The 23,215-nt window shown below is 43.7% G+C and overlaps 1 protein-coding gene across 4 annotated transcripts in view; it reads right to left on the bottom strand.

Annotated features, from left to right (window-relative positions):
* The window catches only part of ADCY9 (adenylate cyclase 9), an 82,179-nt gene that overhangs the window by 21,890 nt on the left and 37,074 nt on the right, over positions 1–23,215 (bottom strand). For 3 of the 4 annotated variants that reach the window (XM_066330103.1, XM_066330104.1, XM_066330107.1), the window contains exons 2-5: positions 16,336–16,508; positions 11,041–11,145; positions 6,665–6,882; positions 2,073–2,175 (exon numbers count right to left, since the gene is read on the bottom strand). In XM_066330103.1, the coding sequence (XP_066186200.1) occupies positions 2,073–2,175; positions 6,665–6,882; positions 11,041–11,145; positions 16,336–16,508 (599 nt within the window). The remainder of the gene's footprint in view (positions 1–2,072; positions 2,176–6,664; positions 6,883–11,040; positions 11,146–16,335; positions 16,509–23,215) is intronic. The other variant, XM_066330105.1, reaches the window with a different exon arrangement.

The raw sequence follows: 23,215 nt of genomic DNA, 5'->3' as shown, positions 1-23,215 counted from the left end.
AGTTACTATTAGAGAGTGAAATTTCACACTTTCAAAGAGGTTTATGTAACAATTTTCAAATTATTAGCTTGCCACTAACAAAAGGCACAGGCAACATTCCTGCTCTTTCTAGGAATTTCCTACATAGACCCATTAATAGGTCCATCTGTATATGTTTTACTATCTCTGCTTTGCTTCTCTTTCCAATCTTTCCACTGGAAACTACTTGATTTACTATTTTCAGTACAGTTTGCAAATTTTGCAGGCTGTAACCCACAGGAAGTTTCTCCCTGTTGTTGCTACAGGAACATCATGCAGAGAGATACCTCTAAACTACAATGCTGCAGGATGAGCATGAAGCTCCTGACCAAAGTGAAGAGACTGAACTGCAACACAACTGGACTTTCTCTGGTAAAAAAAAAATAAATTAGGTTAGGTGTCATCTGGAAATATTGGAAAACAAGTAAATAGGGGTTATTGCTGAGGATAATGTTACAACACTGCCCAGCAGAAGAACAAGCAGTAGAAGCAGAAATTCCACTGCCCTCAAATGCAGGACATACTGGGAAGAAGAGAAACCCACACTTAATTTATCCTGATGCAGTTGTGAGGATGGATCACCCAAATCAACAGCTCAGTGCTGGAAGGGAAGGGCCCATTCTCCTTCCTGCGGCCGGACGCTTTTCTCATGCTGGCTCTGGCCCTTGCCAACCTCTCCAGAGCTGCTGCTGCTTCAACACAGCACAAAACAGCCCGAGATGGAAAGAGAGAGAGCCCCGAACAGAAAAACAAACCATGAATATTTCATACTAGGCCAGTAAATGAACTGCTCACAGCAGGGAAGGCTGAGAAGCACCAGAGCCATTAGAAGGAGCAGAGAGGAGGAGGAACAAGGAAGGCAGAGCAATTGCCTTTTCCTGGCAGCAATTTTTCAGCTACTGGTGGAAGTGCAGCCTCAGTTCTAACTGACACCTAATGTCACTCTAGGTAAGTTTAAACTATCTTGTTAGTTCCTATATCAGTCAGGCAGGGAAATCCAGTGCTGTGGAAAGCCTGTGATATTATTGCCTCCAAGGGAATTAAGGAGTTTTTAGACTCAGTGCAAAATCCTGAAGAAAACACCAAGTTCCTTAAAATTTACTGCTCCTTACAATTCCAGTGTTTTCAGCCACCTGTATCTGAGTGCAGCACACTTATGGAATCAAGACATTTGAATTCAGCACAGATTTGGATTCCACAGGGATAACCATGAGACTGTGACTAAACAAGAATCAAATTCCAGTAACCATTCTCAAAGTCAGAATATTTGATGAGAAGACAAGCATCAACTGGTCCTTTACTTTGGTTAAGTGATGGTCCTTACCATCTCAGCATGGTTATCTGCTTCTCACTTGTCTTTTCTCTGTGTGCAGGGTATTGTTTTAAGTCTTTAGGGTGGCCAATCAGTGTATCTCAGATTTCCAGCCCAAACATTGGGCTAGACCCAGGGTATAGCAAAAGATGCTCCAAGGGCTGGAATTCCTCTGCTCTGATGCCAGGCTTGGAATGCTGGGAGTGTTCAGCCTGAAGAAGAGAAGGCTCCAGGAACACCTTAGAGCCCTTCCAGGGCCTAAAGGGGCTCCAGCAGAGCTGGAAAGGGACTCTGGGTGATGGCCTGGGGTGCCAGGACAAGGGGGAATGGCTTCCCACTGCCAGAGGACAGGGTTAGATGGGATATTGAGAAGGAATTGTTCCCTGGGAGGGTGGGGAGGCCCTGGCACAGGGTGCCCAGAGCAGCTGTGGCTGCCCCTGGATCCCTGGAAACGTCCAAGGCCAGGCTGGATGGGGACTGGAGCAGCCTGGGATAGTGGGAGGTGTCCCTGCCATGGCAGGGGTAGAACGAGATGGTCCTTTCCAACCCAAACCATTCCATAATTCTGTAATAAACTGAAAGGAGACTGTTTTCAGAGTCAGCAATACCAAGTAGCAAATCATGTTAAGATATTTCATGACCCTTGCCATGAAACAACTGCAACAAAATGTGTTAAAAAGCCCAAGGACAGACAGTGGCTTAGACAGACTACAGACAGAAACCAATGCCAGCAGAAACTCACCTCTTCCTGGTAGCTTGTCCTGTAGGCCATCTCCAAATCCTGATCCAAGAAGTTGAGGCTCAGCTTGTTAATAGGTGGCTTAAAGAAGTAATCTTTCATGAGGCTGAAGAGAGAAGACAAAATCAACATCAGTTTGTTCAGCTGTGCCTCCTTCAGCCCCCCTCAGTCTGTGGCTGCTGTTTCTAGGGATGCTGGCACTTGGCTTTGAAGTTCCTGTGGTTCTTCTTTCTTCATCTCCAAAGTATCCTCTTACCCACATCACTTGCTCAGTCAAAGGAAATATTCCACAAAAAAAGCAAACTTTTCTACTTCCAGGAAGAGTCTAACAAGTCCTTCCAGAAATTTAACAGATCTAACTGATGAGTACAGATAATTGTAACACAAGCCAGCAAATAATAAAGGTTAATTGCTGCTGCAGACACACAACCTCTGGAGACACATAGCTGTGGGACATTTGTGTCTTGGGTAGAATTCCATGGCTCAAAGCAAGCCAAGGATGACAAAGGTGACAAATTGTTATGGGGGGGGGAACCGTTGCCCATTTTAGAAAACAGCAGTTTCTTGTTATTTCAGACACTAAAATAACTCAGTAACTCAACCGGGAACACTCCCTTGATGATCCAGGCTGCAGAGCAGAGATGGAGAACTGAGATTTACTCATGAAATGGGAGATTTGAAATGACCAGCACCATCAACACTGGCAGTGACAACTAATGACATCAGGGCTAAGGTACCCAGAGGCAGCATCTACCAGAGGGTGTTTATGCCCTCCTTCACCTTCACCTTTTCCACAGAAGAAGAAAAAAACCCCACAACAACATAAAAGAGGCTTCAATCATTCAAAAGTTGGTTTTATTTCCCATCCTCTGGAAGAGAAATAAAGCCCTTTTGAGTTTCAGTATGAGGTTTTTGAATGAAGTTTCCTGATGGCACTTGATCTACAAACCTTTTCTTCCCTGAGCAGGTGCCAGGGAGCTGAAGGGACTCAAGAGCACTGAATGCTTCATGCCCAGGGTCACAGAGCAAGGTCACACCTGCTTGTGGCACTTGTTGCTGGGACAGCCTGGCCCCCATGCCCTGTGCAGCTTCCAAATACAACCCCCTGTCTGTGAACCTCCTCTCATTTTCAAGCAACTGATTCCATGCATTATTTACAGGGAATTGTTTCTAAAATCCCTCCAAATCTAAAATGGGGTGCCTGCTTTCCCACTGCTATTCCCATCCTGGGAACTGCAGCACCAGAGGCACAGTCAGAGTGGGCAACTTCCAAGCTGGTGGCGCTGAGTGAAAACCAGAGATGCACATGAGGTCAAATTCCAAGCAGATGAAGAAGCTGAAAGAAAGATCCTACAGAGCTTGTCTGTGCCTAAATAATTTTTTTAAGGGGGTTTGGTTTCAGGGTTATTTTCTGTTTATTTTTATGTAACTCTTGCCTAAGAGGTTTTCTTGGAAGCTCCCAGCACAAGATGGCATGTGGGAAGCAAATTTTTTTCTTAATTGAGATGCAAGATCAACCAAACACACATTCCTAGACTGATGCTAGAGAAGACAAAGGAGTCTAAGCATGAATATGGCTGATACTTGGTAACCTTTAAACATTGTGGCCTTGGCCAACACATCAAAAATATCAGCATACTCTGAAGGAATGACAAGATGCATTCACTTGAGTCACCTCTCTCTCTTTCATTCCTCCTTGTCTTCATTCCTCACCTGCCTTAGACATTTCTAAGAGCATCTTATAATAAAAATTTTGAAAGCTTTTGTTTTTTGGGGCTTTTTTTAAATCCCCTTTCTTCCTGCAGGGAAGCTCAACGGAGGTGGTGATGGTGCTGTTGTGTTGGATGTAGGAGGAACAGTCCAGCTCCACAGTGCAGCATGGAATGGAAGGTGAAACACAATGGAACCAGGGTGAAGGCAGCATTCCTGGGGCCTTCTCAGCTCCCTGTCAGCTCATTCTGTCTCCAAAAGGAAGATCCCACTTGATGAAACAGTCAAGTACATAATCTGCTTCCCAGGAGGCCTCTGCCTCCCAGCACAGGGTGTTCCCCAGAACAAGCAAGATTGGGAAGTGGGAAATGAAAGAAACAAACAAATTTAAAAATAATGAAGAAGTATTTAGACAAGAAACTGCCCCAAGGAGGGGATGAAAGGCTGCACAGAACCCAGCTTTTGGGGAGCTTCATACATCCCTGAGATTCTGCTCTGGAAGTCTGAAGAGGTCATTGTGAGTACTGCCCTGGTCAGCACATGAGTACTTGCTTCTTGTATTACAGACAGTTTATAACCTAAAGAATACCTAATTTTCGCTGGAAACAAAAATCCCCAAGCCAAGAATCTTTTGAGGATATTATCAGTGAAATTAAGTTTAAGCATGCTATACTCTTACAGTTTTCTTGTAAAGAACACAGTAACATGCAGGTTACAATGAACAAAGCACAGGACTTTTACAGAAGAACAGCCAGACTCAAAGCTGAAAATATTCACTGTTTGTTAAATATAGAGAATCAAGTTGTAAGAACTGGTAAATTTCATAAAAGGATTCTTTTATAACATACTAATACAAACATGCCACACTAATACTGTCTTTATTACTATTATTTTTAAAGAACATTGGAATTGTGCCGAGGTATCAGCTCCAAGGTGAAATCTTGGCATGCAAAAACCTCCCAGTCACACAGCTGAGCTCAATATCCCCCGTGTCCAGCATTTCCTCCAGCTAGCCCCAGGCAGCTTCCTAATACAGCGTACAGGCTCCTGAATCCCCCCAAGGATATGTTTAACCCTTCCCAGCTCTGCAGGAAACCTGTGGGATTAATTTATGCACTTTATGACCACAGCTGGGTTAAGTATTTTCTGTTAACAGGAATTTATATCGAATTGCCTTGCACTGGAAATCAGTGCTCAGTGCTCAGGGAAGATCAGTTGGCTTTGCAACAGCATCAAACCAACACAGCAAAACTCAGTGAAAATGGGGATTCCTGTAAAATGACCACGAGGAAGTTTGGTCCCCTCCCTGAGACACCTCCAATTCCCCATTCAAAGATCCTCATAGATACTGGATTCATCAACACCAACAATTAAGTTTTACAAAAGCAGACCGAGAACATTTCTAAAACGGTTTATTCCATATAATTTTTCATTGAGAAATGTCGAAAAAATCAGTGTAAACTGCTAGGCTTAAAGCATTTCACATAGATCTAATTAATCAGAAGATTATTTTTGGAAAGTTATGTTTACATGAACTGAACTCAGCAGAGAAGTTTCCCTGGCAACAAGAAATGGCCCACTTAATATGGTAATGATGATATTTAATTGGGACCAAAAAAGCACCAGGCTTTGACTGATCTCAAATCATGGTACTCCTTCTTCCAAATCAGAAAAAATTACCCATTTTGGGAGTGGAGGAGGAAAGCACCAGAGCACAAGAACTTGAGTGAGGTATCTTCAGCAGACCAACTGCATAAATTAGGCTATTTCTATAACTTACAGATTGCAGAGTGCTGGTTACATTTTCAACAATATTCCTATTTGTTCTGGTTGATTTCTGCCAACATTTGGACATTCCCAATCCATCTATTTTCTAATATTTGGAAGTGTCAGCTAAAGCTCCATTCTCAGCCACTAATAACAGACCACACACTGAAATAAACCAATAAAGAACCCTAAATTTTGACTCAAGTTTGCAACAGGAGAAAGTTAATCTGAGAAAATCTAGGCCAGAGAGTGGAGAGGGTCTCCTGTCCCTCCCTCTCACTTCTCCCTGTCTCAGTCATGTTTCCATAAAGGTGATGGTGTCCCTATTCCAAACAGCTAAGTCCATAGGAGAACATAGTTTCAAGGATATTTAGATAAAATCCTCTCAATCTGAGTGAAAGAAATGAAATTAAAATAGCCATAAATAATAACAAACTCAAGCTATCTGTTCAGCTGCTCCAGTCAAGTCACTGCCATAATGGAGATATGGTTGTGTGTTCATAAAAATCTCACACTATTAAATTCTGAAGAATATTTTCCTCTGCCCAAAATAAGCTTTTTTGTTTGACACAGAGAGAGAAACTCATTTTACAATATCTAAGGGGCTAGTAAGTCCATGAGAATTCACTCCTATTAATCCTGCTTCCAAGCCCAGTAGGATTTCATGATTAGTCACGTTATCCGAGGTTTTCCTTTTACTGTAAAAAAATGTGACTTTTGTGGTTCAGATTTTATGTTACACCTTAAATTGCAGAGGAAGGTGCACACTACATGCATTAAGAGGACTTTGGATTACAAAACGGAGTTCAACTTCGTGACAAGTGATTTCAAGAGCAATTTCTCTTTTGAAGACTCGACTGAAGGAGGGCTGACAGGAGGACTGTTCACCATGGAAGCAATCAAAACTCGTTTCACTTATTTTAAACAGAAAGTTTCTGACATCAAGTTTCTCCTGTAGTTTAAGCAGAATAAAGACTAAAATCAGAAAACTTCTAATGTGTTTTACGTTGACAACAATTACTGAAATCAGACAAAAAAGCACACAAATACTGAAGATATGGGACCCCGGTAGTGCCTTCTCACCTTTACAGGATTTTACACTTGTCCATTTTCCTTACCTGTCTTCTTTAATCACATCCACGAAGTGGGCATCTGTCTTCTCTCGGATGTTTTTGAACCTCAGAGGGAGCAGAGCGGACTGATCCAGGCTCACCCCGCCCCAGCGCCCCTTCTCCTGCAGCATCTCATACAGAGAGGTCTGGCTGTTGCTGAGCTTCTCCTCCTGGGGAGGGCTCAGAAGTCCGTTCTGAGTCTTTGGACTGTGTCCTCCTGGAGCCTGGACAACAGAGAGCAAAACACACCCAGGGAATGGCAGTGGTTAAGACAGAGAGAAGAGGTTGCAAGGAGCAAAAACTGAGAGAAGCTCTTCCCCCTTCCCCAAGCTCTGCTTTGATCACAAAGACCGAACTCCTCCTGCCTCGAATCCATCCACATTTCCTGTGGATGTATCTCCCACACCTCCCATGTGCCTGTTTAGGTGCCACCTTTGTGCTTTTTATGAACCAAGTCTCTAAGGAGCAGAAAACAAAGCACATTTTCACACACTCAATGACAACCAACCACAAGGCCAAAGTTCATTCACTCATCTTATGGTTAAGATTCTTCTAAAAAGAAAATCCTTTTAAATACACATTTAATCTGTGCTGACTCTCCCTGGGTCACGAGACAGCTCACTCTGCCAGCCCTTGTTGATTCTTCCTCTGACCACTATGGGTCTGCTGCTTTCCCCCTCTCTCTTACCTGTGGGAACAGCCCTTTTGTACATCTCATCCTAAAACAAAAACTCTGCAAATTAAACTGCATTTCTTTCTCTAAGATGTACTTATTTTTCCTGGTTTTCTTTTGCCTTCACATTAGTTAAGATAGCTTTAATTCTGACAACAGCTTGCAGCACGGCTTAGGTACACAGTGCTGCTGTCGCTGGAGAACACAAATTACTTTTAAACAAAAATCATTCTATTTTCATGGAGCCTGAAGTTCCCTCTTTTACATTTTGTTTGACCTAGACCAGTATGTACTGAAGCAATTCCAAAAGAATTAGACAGCTAAGTGTGGTTAGAATGAAAATGAACTGCAGTTAGTCAGGATCATTTTCAAATGCAAACAGAGAGCAAACTTGGCATATTTGAGTGTTCACCTCCCCCCCTCCATATCTTATCACTTATCATGTAGCATTTATCTTCATCCTGAAGCCCACTCATGACAGAAGTTTCTCCATTCCTGCTTGTACAGAAGTGACAAGCTCCTCCAGAAGACTATTCTTGGATGCCACCACAGTGACCATAAATAAATACCATAAATATCATCACCACCCCAACCACGTGCTGAAATATGTTACTGACACTGTAAAATCAACTTAGTTGAAGTTAAAAAATATCTGTTTTCTGGCTGGCCATGCAAGATCAATTCCATTTCCTTGTGTGATCTGTCCTGTGAAGCAAAGGAGGCATGTGAACACAGACAGGTGAAGGGAAAGGTTCAGACACAGCCAAGGAGGATATAAGGCTAAGGGGGCAGCAGGAGAACCCTGTACAGGGAAGTGTCAGGAAGTGCTTGGGCTTGGCTCCTGTCACAGCCAAGTCCTCCAGAACTAAAGCCATAACAAGGTGTGCTGGAATGGTTCCCTGGAGCTACAGGAAAAGCAGGAGGGAGGTGGGTTGTGCTTCCCCTTCCTCCCTCTCTCCCCGCGGGATGTGGGATCCCCACCCTGTGGGCTGCCCCGACAGAGGTGTGAGCCCGAGAGCCACGTGCTGGGAGCCAGGAGATGGAAGGATTCCCAGTCTGGTCCCTTCTAGCCCTCACAACAGTTGTTTTGGCAGCTTGCAGGTGTTCCAGCACAGCGACAGCAGCCGAGGAAGGAATAGGAAATGGGGTGGTTTCCTTGGTGTGCTGCCAAGGCTTTGCTGCAGACCATAATCAGCAGAAGGGAAAGGGGATTTCAGCCAGAGATCCCAGCAGGGGCACACGAAGAGCCCTGAGACAGAAGGACACTTCTGTAATGCAGAGGCACGAAAACTGCTCACATAAAAGGTCACCGGGTTCTTTTCCAAGAGAAAACATTGAGCAGCTCCTGAGCAAGTCCTCCTACGTCTCTGCCAGGTTATCCTGCCTGCCCAGAGGGAACAGGCCTACAGAGCATCCTGCAGAGCCAGGGCAAACCCCTCTGGTTTTGAGGTGAGGAGGACTAGCAAAGGGAAACCAAATAAACTGACTAACCAGCTCTTAGTGAAGAGCCTTCATTGTTTGGTGGGTTGAGTTTTTTTCAACTTATGCTAAAGATTGTATTTGGTCAGAGCATTTCCCAGAACAACCTGAGGCCTAAAGAAAATTGAAAGTCATAGCTACCATCTTTTCTTTTCCCTATGAAACAATCTTTCCCTTCTTCCTCACCACTCCAGCCACTTGTAACTTGAAAAGCAGTAACCAAGAACCCACAGTTTTTGCTATGATCAGCTCAAATAAAAGATTTCGACTCCTATGCACTGTCTGCTTTCCCTGCTGTTCCTCAAGATCATCTGAAAAATGCACTGAAAATTTCTCTCTTTCAAAGAAGGTCAGCATGGACTTTCTCTTTAGCTCCTTGGCAAAGGCTCAAATCCCCAAGAAAATTCTTCCCTTCAGTCAGCTCAAGGTTTCTCTGTGCTCTGTTAATCTTAACAGGCAGGGATTAGAGTATGAAACTGTTTGTGTAGGAGAAAATCCCTATTTATTAAATGTTGTTAGCTCCAATGTTACTGGGACTTTGGAAGGCTACAGGCTGTAGGGTTTCCCTGAGAACTTGGAGGCTTGGTGTGGAGTTTCCTCTCATCACCAGACAAGGAAGCTCCAGAGGCTGTTGGGAGCCATTTAAGCCCAAGGATATGATTAAACATCATTAACATTCCCAAAAGACTGGGGACATGAGTGCAGCACATGGTATGGGAAGGGAACAGAGATGGGTAGAGGGAGCTTATGGCTCCTCCCAAGGGAGCTGAGGCTGTAAAGAAGTCTTGGGAATCAAATGCCACAGCAAATTTGTGCATGTGGCTGCTTTTTGAGCTTTCAGTTTAACAGGCATCCCAGACTTACTGATAGCCGTGACACAGCTCTCATTTTTGGCTGAGCAATAATCGAACCAAACCCAAGCAGGACGTGCAATCTGGGCTCCACTGGAATTCCTCCAGTGCAATTACAGGCCTCTTCCTCAACTTTGTATACAAATCTCCTCCCAAGGAAGGTCAGATGACTTGCTGATTCACACACACATAAAGCCACTGCAGCTACAGTAGGAAGCAACTTAAACCAAGCAGTTGGTACCTAAGGACAATCCCTGTTCAATCAGTTCTTGGAGATCCCTGCCCGTGGGCAGAGGCCACCTGGGGAAGAAGCATCTCCTGCCTACCATCTTGGCAGCGCAGGCAGATCTCCCACATGTTCTCTGTCTTAGAGATCTCAAACTGGTTTGAGACAAGTCCCTGCTGACACCTCCCTCAGGGCTCAAGGGATCATGATTTTATTCTTTTCTTAGGCTGTTTCCTGGAACTCTGGCACATAACTGCCGTGTAACACACCCCTACAGCCCTGCTTCTGAGCTTACAGTTTAAGCATGAGACAACAGGTCAAGTACAGACAGAGAGGGACAAACACAGATTAATGCAGTGGCTCAGCAGTGGCAACAATGCTGGCAAGTTTTTCAATCAGCTGTACAGGCAAGCAGAGCTGTAAGACAGACGTGCAGAATAAGATCACTGTCTCAGAGCGTATCTACGAAGTGATTCTCCCCAAGGAGGGGAAATGTATTTATTTGAATATATAACAACCAGGTAATCAGCACTGGTCCTCAGCCTGCATTTAGGTTAACATTCAGGGAGGAGTGAGAGGTGACAGGCAGAGCAGCGAGGCTGCAAAGAACGACAAACAGGCAGGGGAGTCTGGCGTGGCAGGAGAAGTTGGTGGCTTCAGTGAGAATATCTAAGCAACAGGAAAGGAAAGCAAGTGTGGCAGCAGCACGAGGAGTATGAAAGAGGCTGTTTCTGTTGGTCAGGAAAGGATGCAAACTGACACAGAGCTGCGAATTTCGTGCGTGCACAGGAACGACCTTGTCCTAGAGTGGGGATGCAGGAGATGCTGGCAAGACATGAACTTGTGGTGAGGTGACACAGCCCGCTGGTGTGAGGATGGAGAGTGTGGCAGTGCTTCCTGGGCCTCTTTGGGTACTATCAGCATAGTTTAAAGAGTCCAAATTTTAGGTCTTTCTCAGGATCAAGCTGAGCCCACAAAATTACTAAAAAATTTGAAAATTGGGGCAGGGGGCTCAAGTTTTGAACACAAATCAAAAATCAGAATCAGTTCTGCCACTTAAGAGCTTAGATAAAGGAATAGTGGTGCAAAAATAAGAAAGCTGAGGGAAGCAGAGAAGTAATGGAGGAAGGGAAGTGAGAAATACTTCAGTTACCTTTGTACTGTTTTTATGCTCATCCTGACAACCATTTTGGATAGCTCCTTCATCTATGCTGACATCGCAGTGGGGAGCAAGGGTGGTACTACATGAAGGGCAAGGCTGAAATGAGACAAAAGAATTTTAGCCAGGAATGTTCTGGTGTCCTTGTAGTATGATGCAATTTGTAATTCAGTCCACTTGTATACTTGCAGCACGGTTCAAAGATAAACAAAGCTTCAGAATGGGAGGCAGGGAGCAAAATTTGACTGGAACAGAACGCACCATTTCAAAAATAAATCACAGATTTGCTGTTTGCTGAAGCTAAATCTAATCCAGGAAAGCTTCACTAGCGTAAGATCACAGATACACTGTAATCATTGTGCACAGGCAAAGGAACCTCCCCAAGAGGAATAAAACACTCTTTAGTAGGAGAAGTGAAATTTTCCTGTGTGAAACCTGCCTGCAAAGGAATCTGAATGTCATTAGGAGAGAAGACACACAAAATGCAGCAAAATCCAGAAAAAGCATGAAACACCATGATGCATTACAAACAGTCCAGGGAAATGGAAAGCAACAAATCTGAAATGAATAAAGAAAACACTTTTTCATACAGAGCCCTAAGACAGGGGAGGGGAGCTCAGGCTATCATACACTGTCGGAGCTAAACACCCAGAAAATGTGACAGGGAACAAGGAAAGCAAAATCATCAGGATTTGTACTAGTTCCAGGTTGTGCATTTTGGAAGCAACCTAAATTGTTGCACTTGAGCTTTTAAAACAAGTTAATTCCTTCAAGTTAAAATGCAACCATCTTTATGGAACTGTATCTTCCAAGTTCTTCACTCTCTTCTCCAGTGCTGACAGTGTTCAGGCAGGATCTTGCTCAGAGGGACCCCGAGTCCTCTCAGCAGCTCCTCTGCTTTGGAGATGTTCACTGTGACCAGGTTTGCCAAAGTCTGCTACTAAAGACCACAGCAAGTATTTCAGCGAGAACTTGAATCTTTTGTCGCAAACTCAACATCCCACGTTAATTTTGTCTGTTTGTTCTGGACATGCTCAAGCCTCTCTAGTCCAAACCCACAACTTCTGCCTTCAGGTTCACTCCCCATTTCAGAGACCAGCAGGTTAAGTCTTTTCAGAATTAACTTTTCACCTAATGATCCTTTTCCACCTTTGAAGTCCCACCTGAAAACACTCAGCATGTTTCACTTTCAGATGTTTCTCCCAGTCCACTCAGCAGTGCCTCTCAAAGGCTTTCATGTAGGACCTTGAGCCTCCCCAGCAGCCAGCAGACCATCCTGTCTGCTGTTCCTCAGGGACACAGTCCAGGGCACTGACATTTCTCTGAGTTTCCTAACCTGGCATCAGATAAGCAATTTACATCCAGTTCTGGACCCGTGCAGTCTGAACAAATACCAGCACAGCTGAAGAAACTATGGAGTTGGTTCTCAAACGGTTTTGTTTAAAAATAATTTCTGACTAACTACCACAAATGTCTTGGCCACTTGGTGGAAGTCATTACTAGATGGCCTAAAAAATTAAATTGGCAGTGGGCTGACAAGCCTTACTAACTAACCCTCTAGGAGTTAGATTTAGATTTACCCATGGCGAAAGTCAGGTAATGATGACAAAAACCAAACGCCTCTAACAAAAAATGAAGAAACCACTCCCTTTTTGATCCTGTTAATAAATCAGCAAGACCACCTCCAACACTTGGCTTCTGGGGTTAAGCCAGAAGACAAAGGGCTTGGAAAAGCAGCCTGACCTTTAAGAAGAGGCAGAAGTTCCTCTGCCTTTCCCCATGTGTTCAAGTCAACATCATTAACTCCCGTCTCTATTGCAGGCATTCAGAGGCTCCGTGTGCTGTGACCTCAGTGCCATGAATAAAACATTAATGCACTTCCAGCAAACCAAGAGAAGCAAAGGACTTTCTGTTTTCATACCAAGCAATCATTAAAACATTTTTACAACAGCTTATGATTCCCTGTCAAGTGAGGCATGTCATAAAAGATGATAGGGAAGATAAACTGATACCAAAACCACTTAGGCAGGGTAGAGTGTTTTCATTCAAAAAACCACCTGCTGTTATAGATTTACTCAGAGTTTTTACCCTCTGTGTTCACCATTTTATTAATGTAAACACATCTTATTGACATTCAAACTGCAACAAGGTTTGCAGTTAAATGAACTACAGATACACCAGAGGAGGAAATACAATTCCTTTCATGGATCAATTACTGTTGCACTCTCCCTCCTGACTTTCCTTTACAGATCTTGTCCTCTAGAACATCCGTTGAAGCCCAAAATGTGAAAGTCATCCTTTGCATCCAATATAACCACTTTTTCCATTTAAAATAAAAATATTTCAGCTTGCCTGCAATTTTGCTTCTCCTACTTAAGTCTCTTTTGCAGAGATGGAGTCATCTCCTCCTACACTGACACCATTTACAGCTTTGTATTTAAAACAGTCGGCATGTAAGTCATGATTCTTTTGCAAATTATTATCTCCAGACCCTACCAACAAGCTGCAGGCTTTAAAAAAACCCTCACGAAAAATCCAAAAGCTGTAAAAAAGAAACCCACTCCTTTTCAAAAATTGTGCATGATCTGTGATCAAACTGCAGTCGTACCTTGTGGGGGTTTTTTAATATACATACACACTGAAAGCAAAAGAGAGGCAATTTAGATTTGATACAAGGAAGAAAATTCTTACAATGGGAGTGGTGAAACACTGGCACAGGTTTGCCCAGTGAGGCTGTGGCTGCCCCTGGATCCCTGGAAGTGTCTAAGGCCAGGGCTTGGAGCAACCTGGGATAGTGGAAGGTGTCCCTGCCTGTGGCAGACGGTGGAACCAGATGGGCTTTAAGGTCTTTCCAACCCAAACTATCCCATGATTCTGTGATTCTCCCCAGCAGGGAGAAGGCTGGTGCACATTACCCTGAAGAGCACGCTGTGCAGTCAGGAATCCATGGGCCTGGCTGTGCTGGGAGAGGTGGGGATGCTCCTCACTCCCATGCTGCTCCTACAGCCACAGAGGAGGTTTTTAAGCCAGTGCTCACACAACTGCTCGGTCGTCCCCACTCTGACATGGCCTCTGCATCCACCAGCTGGATGCTCATGGGATCACAGGGAAACCTGGGCTTGGGCTCATCCAGAATTCACTGCAGCATCAGAACACTGGGGCAAGGCAGTGAATCACAGCTCTGAGGCCACTAAGGAAATCCCTGGCCAGAGCTGCAGTGCTGAGGGTGATGAGTAAAACCAGGCACCTCTAGATACAAACTCTGCAGTAGCTGGAGCACAACAGGGCACCCAAGGCAGCTGAATCTGAGCTGGCTGCTTGTCTAAGATGCTTCTCTGAGCAGCTTCTTTTAGTTTCTCCTTCTCTCACTCACAGCCATGCTGGTACTTTTGGACTCTACAGACTTTCACTCAGCAATTAAACATTTCAAGGGGCAGGAGCTGGACTGAGATGATCCTGGTGAATCCCTTCCACCCAGGATATTCTGAATGGCAATTAACACCAGCCATAGTCCCAGAGCAGAAACTCAGGGACAAAGCAACATGTTCTACATCACATCCCAGCTGTTCAGGAAGAGTGGTGCAGCTGTACCTGCCCTTCTGCAAGGTAAATCACCCCACAATTTAGAAAACACATAACAGAGCTGATCCTTAACCACAGACTTCATTGTACACGGGGATCATTTTAACAAGTACCACCCCAATGTTACCAAACCCCAGCTGCAGGTGGGTCAGTCCAACCCTTCACTGCCGTTTCAGTCCTCAGTCACAGCCTCCTCTGCTGTCTGACATTCCCAAGGCATCCTCACTGTCTCTCAGAACAGCAGCCACAGCTTCACTGCTTGGCTTCATCCTCCTCTCTCCCTTCTGCTCCACACAGGCAGCTCAGCAATCCTGCTCTACTTGGCACATTCTTCTTCCTTCACTGGTTGAAATGAAAGAGTTTCTGTCACTGTCACACCTGGACCTCTGCACAGCCACGCCCTGGGCAGCGCTCACAGGTTTATCTGTACAGCTCCTCCCAACTCTAAGATGTATTTTTCTGCCTTACTGGTGTTGCCTTCACTGAAAGGCAAGAGGGAGCTGGAAAGCTGGTGCCAGCAGGATGCCAAAAATATTCTTTCTTACACAGGAGAAGGAATAGAAACATATCACCAGCAACTTGGATGCTGTCAAACCGCACTCAGTGCATATTCTGGGGAGGGATGAAGATGGCTACAGCTCCCTTCTGTAGTTAAACAGGCTTGGACTGCTCTCTAAGGAGCTCACTCGACTTTGGATCATCTCTTTGGGTCAGCCCTCCAGCTGATCTCATCCATAATCCAGTGTTTTTATTTCAAATCTTTAAACTGGGAGCAGAGGCAGGGTAAAGGTGCCCTACTCATGCTCTTCTAACCCAGAAAAAGTATGAGAAGCAGTAAAAATGAAGCAGCATGAAAATTATCCCCACATCAATTCTGTCAGCTGAGTCTCAGGATTGACCACACTAAAGTGTAAGGACAGGGACCTGCAGATGACCACCCCTGGCTCTGACATTTGTGCCCACCTCAGGCAGCCCAGGAGAAGGAATTCTTAGCACAAATTAAAAGAGAGAACAGACATCTGTTGTTTGGGAAATCTGTTCTGAGATAGAAGATGGAGAGTAACAGCAAAGCTCTGAAGCAATACACATTGTTTCACAGATTTCCTTGTCAAGAGATCTTGTGAGAGGTGTGAACATAACAAAGTGTCATCATTCCTCCAAGCTGAATCCATACAAATCATTGCCCTCAGCTCCAGATATAGGTTTCTAGAGCAAGCAGATAAACCCATCTCGCAGCCCACCAGAGCATTTTCTCCCATCACAAAAACAATCCCATTATCTTTTGCAGGGAAGTCTGTCAAATCCTCATGAAAAGGCTCATAGGTACGTGACCTTCACAAGTAAGGAACGGCAGAAGCAACAAAAGCAGAATATCACAGAAGTTACAGTAGTTGCATAAATCATATTCTTCCCCTCCCCCATAAAATCCAGACCACTGAAAAAGCTTCACTGACCTCTCAGTCCTAAAATATATAAAAATAATTTATTTGAAACCACCTTTAAAAACTGCTCACCTTATTTTAGGGATTGTTTGCCAAATGGGGAGCAAGGCATCCGACTTGGTAAATTTTTCCTCCCTCAAACTCTGTTTTGTCACTGTATGTATACACACCCATACATATGTAAATATGGAAAGCAGTGCATAAACAAGCCCATAAGGTTTCCCCATCCCTGCTTTGAGCTCTGGGCTTTGAGAGGACAACTCACCTTGGGTTTTTCCACCTGTTTGGTTGTCTTGGTGGGGTCACTGGAGTTTTCGGCTGACGACGTTCCTGGTGTCCTGGCTCCGTCTGCAGACTCCAAGCCAGGAAGCAACGACTGAGAACAGCTGCAGTGGGGCTCCTTCACCTTCTGACCTGAGATCAGATAGGTCTTTAAACCTACAGGAAATAGAAATGACCAGTCAGAGCTACAGAAAGACAGAGAGAACACTCCTTTGGGTTTCTCAGACACAGTGACTACCACGGCACTGCCAAGACTCGGGAATACAGCACACAAAAAAGACAGTGGCTGGGAAAAACAATCAGGAATGCAAATATGTTCTGTGCAAAGTGGTGGCAAACAGGGTTACCCAAATCTGCTGTTCCAGACACAAGAGGTGACTCTGACACACAGCAACATGTACTCCCTTTATTCCATTTTTACTCGTGTACTTCTGAAAAACACAGCTAAGACCTCATGTATCTGCTTACAGTCGTAATTTGAGTTTTCACATTAACTCTTTACTTCTGGAAAGGATCTGCAGCCTGGTTTTCACTGGTATCTGTATTAATATTCTACTTCTGAAAAACCAGCATGTACTCCTTCACTTGCCAGAGAGATGTCGTGAACATTACTTAGTGCTGGTAACACATTGAGAAAGGAAATGGCATTTAAGTGCTAGAAATTCTGATGGGTTTTCATAGTTAGTGCAGACTTCACATTTTTAAAGAACAAAATCAATCTCCCTCTCTCGCACGTACACCCACACACGCCCTCTGCAACTGGTGTATGAATTGAAGCATAATTGGAAAGCAGATCCAATATTAAAGGCCAGGCTGGTAAATAGCAGGTTGTATCAAGCTGAGCTGTATCAAAAACCTGTTCAAAAAATGAAAGACTGGAATTTCATTTAACATATCACTTCTTTTACTTCTTTGAACTTTGCGCTGTGGTGTTCTGGGCTATTTCTAGACACAAAGCCTGAGAAAGAGCCCTTAATCACTGCTTTCTGAATTCACAGGAGTTCATTTGATTGCCACTGGATGGGCAAATGTCCTGCTCAGCACTGAGAGCCACCAATGTCCCCCCAGAAGGGTGGAGGGCACCAGCGTGCAGAAGGGCAAAGCACTTGTTTTCCTGTGGTGCCACAGCCCACATTCCCAGGGGATGCTGCTCCAAACTCTCCCCGCCCCAGGCTCCTGGGATGGCTGCTGGGTCCCATCTGGGTCAGCTCTGCATCCCCTCCCTGCCCCGACACTTGGCTCCCAGCACAGCCAGACACGGCTGTCACAGCCATCGACCTGTTCAACTGGCTCCATCCACAGCCTGAGCGCTGGAAATAAATGTGTCAAGTTGCAGCCCATGGAAGAGGGCAGGTTCCTGCTCCCTGTGATAAGGTCACTCTCTCATAACCTCCTTCACAGACAGAAAATCGTATTCCATAAACCTTGCTTTAGGTCTGTAATACACAGCACAGACTGTACGTGGCCAAAACCCTTCCAATAAAAATAACTCAGACACACTAAGAGCAATTTTGCAGTTTCTTTCTTTATTCCACTCCTAGCTTCAGCTCCTGAACACTAAAAGCACCACAGAAATCCACGTCCTACCCACCATGTCCCCCTCGGGCTCCAAAGCTGCTGGGAAAGCTCAGCTGCTCTCACACAGAGCTCCAAACCCGGGTGCACTCGCTGGCATCTCGGAGATGTTATGCCATAGCCAATCTTTATTTTTATATCATTTATACTAGTGCTCAGATTTTATTTGGCAGTGCTGCTTAATAAAATCCTGACTGCTGCTGGCTTCCAGATGTTGAGCTCTCTCCTTCAAACTTCTGCTGATGGGGGCTGTTGTTTGAGGAATTCACCACAATCAGCTCACAATTATATGTTTACTGTGGTAAAGGCTGGAGCATTAACTGACTACTCCTATTTTTAAAAGCTACCTTAAAGCAACAGGAGTGATTTCTCTGTTCCTATTATTGCTCAGTTTTTCCCCCCCTAAACAAACATCTTTTCTTTGTTCATTGTACTTTTGAAAAGGCACTTTATATGTCTTACTGTGCTATGCAGCAAAATTATTTTGTCTATCTTGTTGCACGCAGTAAAATTATCTCCAGTTTGAGCTCCAAACTGAGAAAAAGGGGACAAAGCAAAGGCACACCAGACACTGCAAATGGATTTGGGAAAGCAGAATCCAGCCTTGCCCCAGCCTGAAACATCAGCTCCTTTACCCCACTCCTCACCTTGTCCTCTCCATCCTCAGCAAACCCATCAGCACACCAACAGCAGCCACTCTATCCTCCTGGCTTTAAAGGTGGCTAAAATGCTTGGTGGTTGGCCCCAAGGACTCTAAAAATCTCTTTATTCCCTCCCTGTGTGCCCCAACCCCACCGTATCCCTGCAAAAGGAGCATTACTCAAAGGGGTAATTTGAATTGGGACAGAGAAAATCCAATAACCTGCACATGGAGCCAACAGGAGAGCAAGAAGGAGAAAAAGGTTATTTTTGTAAAGTTTTGGGATACTTTACTTTTAAGAGGTGTAAAAACCTTTCATCTTTACAAAACTTTACTAGCATGGCTTAGCTAGTATTTTGTTATTAAACTCTTACGATGGGAAAACTCCATTTGCTTCAGTATTCCTTGGAACTCTGTGACACTTCACAAAGCACCTCCTAAGCTGAGTCTGAAATGCTTTGGTATAAAAAAGGGTCATCAATTGAATAGAACTGTACTGGTGTAACTAAAATGCATCATTTGAGAACAGCCTTCTACCTCCTTCGACATCTCCAAGCTATTAGTACAACCAACACTGTCATTTTCCACACAAGCAGTGTAGGGAGTGAAAAACATCCACACCAGCACATTTAAATCAATTAAGTAACATGACAATAAGGAATGAATAAATAGAGGAGTTGCTATTTCATGTGAAAATGCAATTTTTGGTGTGTGTTGCTGTGCAACGAAGTAACTCAAGACATGGCAATGCAGAAAGTGATATGAGGTGCTTGTCGTGCTATTTATAAAGGCCAAGATCAATCTTGTACTCACTTCCTTCCCCGAAATTTATCCAAAATAAATGCTGAAGCACAACCTCAAAGTGCCTGATAGCAAATGTGTCCTCTGGCAAGCTTTAACCTGCAATTCTGCTTTTTCCAGAGGTGGCTCTTGGAAGCAAAGACAGGGAACAGGCTACAACAACCCCAATAAACCAACTTAACACAGTAGTATTTTCTGCCCTGGGGAAAAAACGAGCTCTCTCGTGTTTCTCCGAGGAACACAAACCATTCCCTTCACTGCTCTTCAAGGTCTGAAATTCTGTAAGCATTACAAAGAATAACAGCTCCTGAACACTGAGCCAAAACACTCACTGCTTGAATTCATCTACTTTGAATATTGACATGGCAGTGTTTGTAAAGTGTATTTTTGACAAAATAATAACAGATGAGATCTTCATAGAACAACTGTGGGTTTCTTAGTCCTACTAGTGTGGAATTTTAGAAGCATTAGTGAGTCTCTGTACTTGGCTCCTTTCTTCAGATCGCCTTTCTTTGATCTGTGCCATTTCTCTGAGCTTATAAAAACAGAAAACCACCCCAACCATTCAAAAACACTCCTAATAACAACCAAAAAATCATATGCATGCGCTCACACACGAATTACTTTCCGTATGCGCAAAAATAAATGAGAGTTCTTATAAATAAGGCTGTGTATAAACATCCCAGGCTTCCCCCAGGTTCTGGTGGCGTGAGAAAAGCCAGTGGCTGCAGAGCAAAGGGGAATTCAGGAGCACAGGGAGAGGCTGGAGCTCCCTCCTGCCCATCCCCAGGGACACCCAGTGAGCCCCTGGAGTGAATCCCCAGCTGTGCTGGCACAGGAAAAACAACCCAGGTAATTTGTGGGAAGTCACTGGCTGGGGAGGAACGGGGAAAGGGAGAGGAAAGATGTTCTGATCCTTCAAGTCCTTAATTCAATCATTTATTCCTTCCTTTCTGCTCATTTCTCCTCATGACTTCAGGTCAGAAGTTGCTGTTGTTCCAATCTAATCTGATTTTTATATTAGGAGAGGCATCCCTCCATGCATCTGTTAAGGACAGGATATCTTCTCCTACAGGAGATGTGGAACTAACAAAAATACTGGTAAGGAATTCTTTGACAAAATATTCAAGTTTCAATTTTTGATGTTTCACCTGTCTGGAACTGAAACTTTTTACTCCTCTGTTGATAAGAGACAGGAAAATTTCCTTCTCCCTTTCTTTACACAGAGACATGATTAGTATTTTTATACTTCTCATGTCTCTGTGCAAAGAAATTCAAATTCTTTTGAAACCCTTATCTGCACTGATTTGAAAAGACACCAAAAAACAATGGCAATATTTCAGTCACAGCCTTACCAATTAATTTAATCAAAATATAATCCCACTTTTCTTATATATCCCTGTTCCTCCCTGCACGGATCACTTCACCTCTTTAGTTGCAGTATGGGCAGTTTAACAGGTGAGCATCCTTTCTGATTAAGTGCTTGCCACTACACAGCCCTCTGTGTTGGGAGACAGCAATATTCCTTATACTGATGTAAAAAAACCCAAATTGTATCAATTACAACCCCTTTTACCAAATAGCTTTATATTAATGTTGCTCTTTCTCTATTTAACTTTCCATCACTTCCCTTGCAGTCTCCATGATTTATCAATTTAATCATATCTCAGGCCTGTTCTGAGCTCCCTTCTGAACTGATGGGTAACTCCTTTCTGTGTTGTGCTTCTCTGCAATCCATCAGCTTTTTGCTTTCTCTTTTTAGAAAGACAATAGAAAGTTTTCTCCACACCTTTTAAAGACTTCTTTGCACTTTACCAAAAATCTGGGAGTCAAAATACTGATATTCAGGCACTGCCACTCTAGAGAAAGGAAAACAGACCTATGGTGAGGTTGCCTCACATAATAAAAGGTGTTGCTACACAATTTCATTAGACTGACTTGCTCTGTAAAATAAATTATTAACTGTGATTTCTGGAATATAACATGACTGGAAAATAGTAACTAAAAAAATCCCACCAATCTATTTACTTCTAATTCCATTCTTTTTCTGACATCTCACTTTTCTCTGCTGGTTGTTTTGTTTTTTTCCTTATCAAAGCTCAAATGATTTTTCAGGCACTAATCTAATGTCCATGCAAGAAATAATACAGCACATACCACCAGACCAGGAGCTTCAGTATCCTTTGGGTCCAAGCTGATGCTGAATCTAAAGATGATTTTTCAGTAGAAAATATTCTCCCTCATTCTTAAAGTTCAACAGTTGAATTTTAAACAGAATTCCCCAGTATTTATAAGGACTGTTTTCTCACTTTATTAAAGCCACTTTGCACAGGGAGTTCACACAAACTTCTTCCTTCCTCCCAGCACAACGCTCTCATCTACTGAATAGAGAACTGGGATTTTACACCACAACGAAAACCTGTTGTCGTGTCACTACCCAAGGTTTAGTTTGGGAATTAGAGACATTTTTTTCAGAGGAAGGGTTGCCAGGCACTGGAAGGGGCTGCCCAGGGAGATGGTGGCGTCACCATCCCCAAATGTTTCAAGAACTGTACACTGAGCACTTCATCAAATACACCTAAAGACCCCCAGATCATCATGTTCATCCTTCAAAACCAGCACCAGTAAAGGCAAACTTAATACATCCAACTGCTCTGATGAAGGCTGTGCAGAGTGACCTGAAAAAAAAACAACCTGTAAGGTTTTCTTTTTCATTTTAAAGCCCTAAAAATACTCCTAAGAATTGCATGTGAATTCCAGTTTTTTATCTTCAGATATTTCAGCGATAAGGCTGAAAGCCAGAATCAAACTGTCTTTTATACCAGCAGGCTTTGTGTCCCTCCCACTGCAGAACTGTACAAAAAGGGACATTTTATAGGGACATTGGATAACCCTATAAAAAATTAAATTTATTTTCCCCCAACCTGCAAAGCAATAAAACAAGCCCCACCCTCTAAGCCACAGAAACCACTTCCAGCTCAGGGCAAACAAAAGCATGTAACCCCAAAACACCTGGATTCCAAACAAGCCTACCTGGCAAAGTACTTTGAATGTATGGAGCAACATTTCCTGTGGCTAAAATGAGAAAGAGAATTTCTGAGCCAACATGCTATCTTAGGTCTCTGGAAAGCAGAAATGACGATAATAAGAAACAGAACTTTATAGACTGGAAAGACAAAAGAAACTCAAAAGACCCAAACCCCAAACCTATCCTCATAATCTCCAAGGAAGAGCTGCAAAGAGCCAGAGAAACCAGAGGCATCTTCTGTATTATGGAAAACTGCTGTTTTCCTTATGCCCTCTTTGTTTAGTAAAATACTTATTTTTGATCTTTTGATCATCTAACCAACAACAGTGGGTTTGGAAAACGCTGATCAACAACACATGTGTAATTTCGGTATTCAACATCTGCCAGTTTTAAGTGGGGAACCCTGGACCCAAACCCACAATTTACATTTATAGCTAAGCTGCAGAAAGGAAGTTGCAGGCTGGTGGTCCATCTTTCTTCAGTCTCTTTTATCTTCTTCTCACCTGGGCGAAATAAAATAACCCAGCCAAAAGAAAAAAACACGGCAGAAAAAGGCCTGGGCAAAGCCAGCACAGACATGCAGCTTGAACACACCAGTGCAGCTGTCACTGCTGGCTCAGGAATTTTTTTATATATATATTTTAAGTCTCCTGGCAGATGAAAGACAGCCTGAAGAGAGGCTGATCCCTACGCTGAGCTTTACAACTGCCCTTATTTACGTTCAGCTCTACCTGCTCTGCTGGTGCCCAAGTGCCTCTGACCGCGGCCTGAGAGCCAACAGAGAGCAGATGAGCCATTCTCTGCAACGACTCTGGGTTT

The sequence above is a fragment of the Sylvia atricapilla genome, chromosome 15 (genome assembly GCF_009819655.1).
Source record: "Sylvia atricapilla isolate bSylAtr1 chromosome 15, bSylAtr1.pri, whole genome shotgun sequence".
In the NCBI taxonomy this organism is placed as follows: domain Eukaryota; kingdom Metazoa; phylum Chordata; class Aves; order Passeriformes; family Sylviidae; genus Sylvia; species Sylvia atricapilla.
Note: the sequence above shows the minus strand (reverse complement) of the source record. Positions and strands in the feature narration are given on the sequence as shown.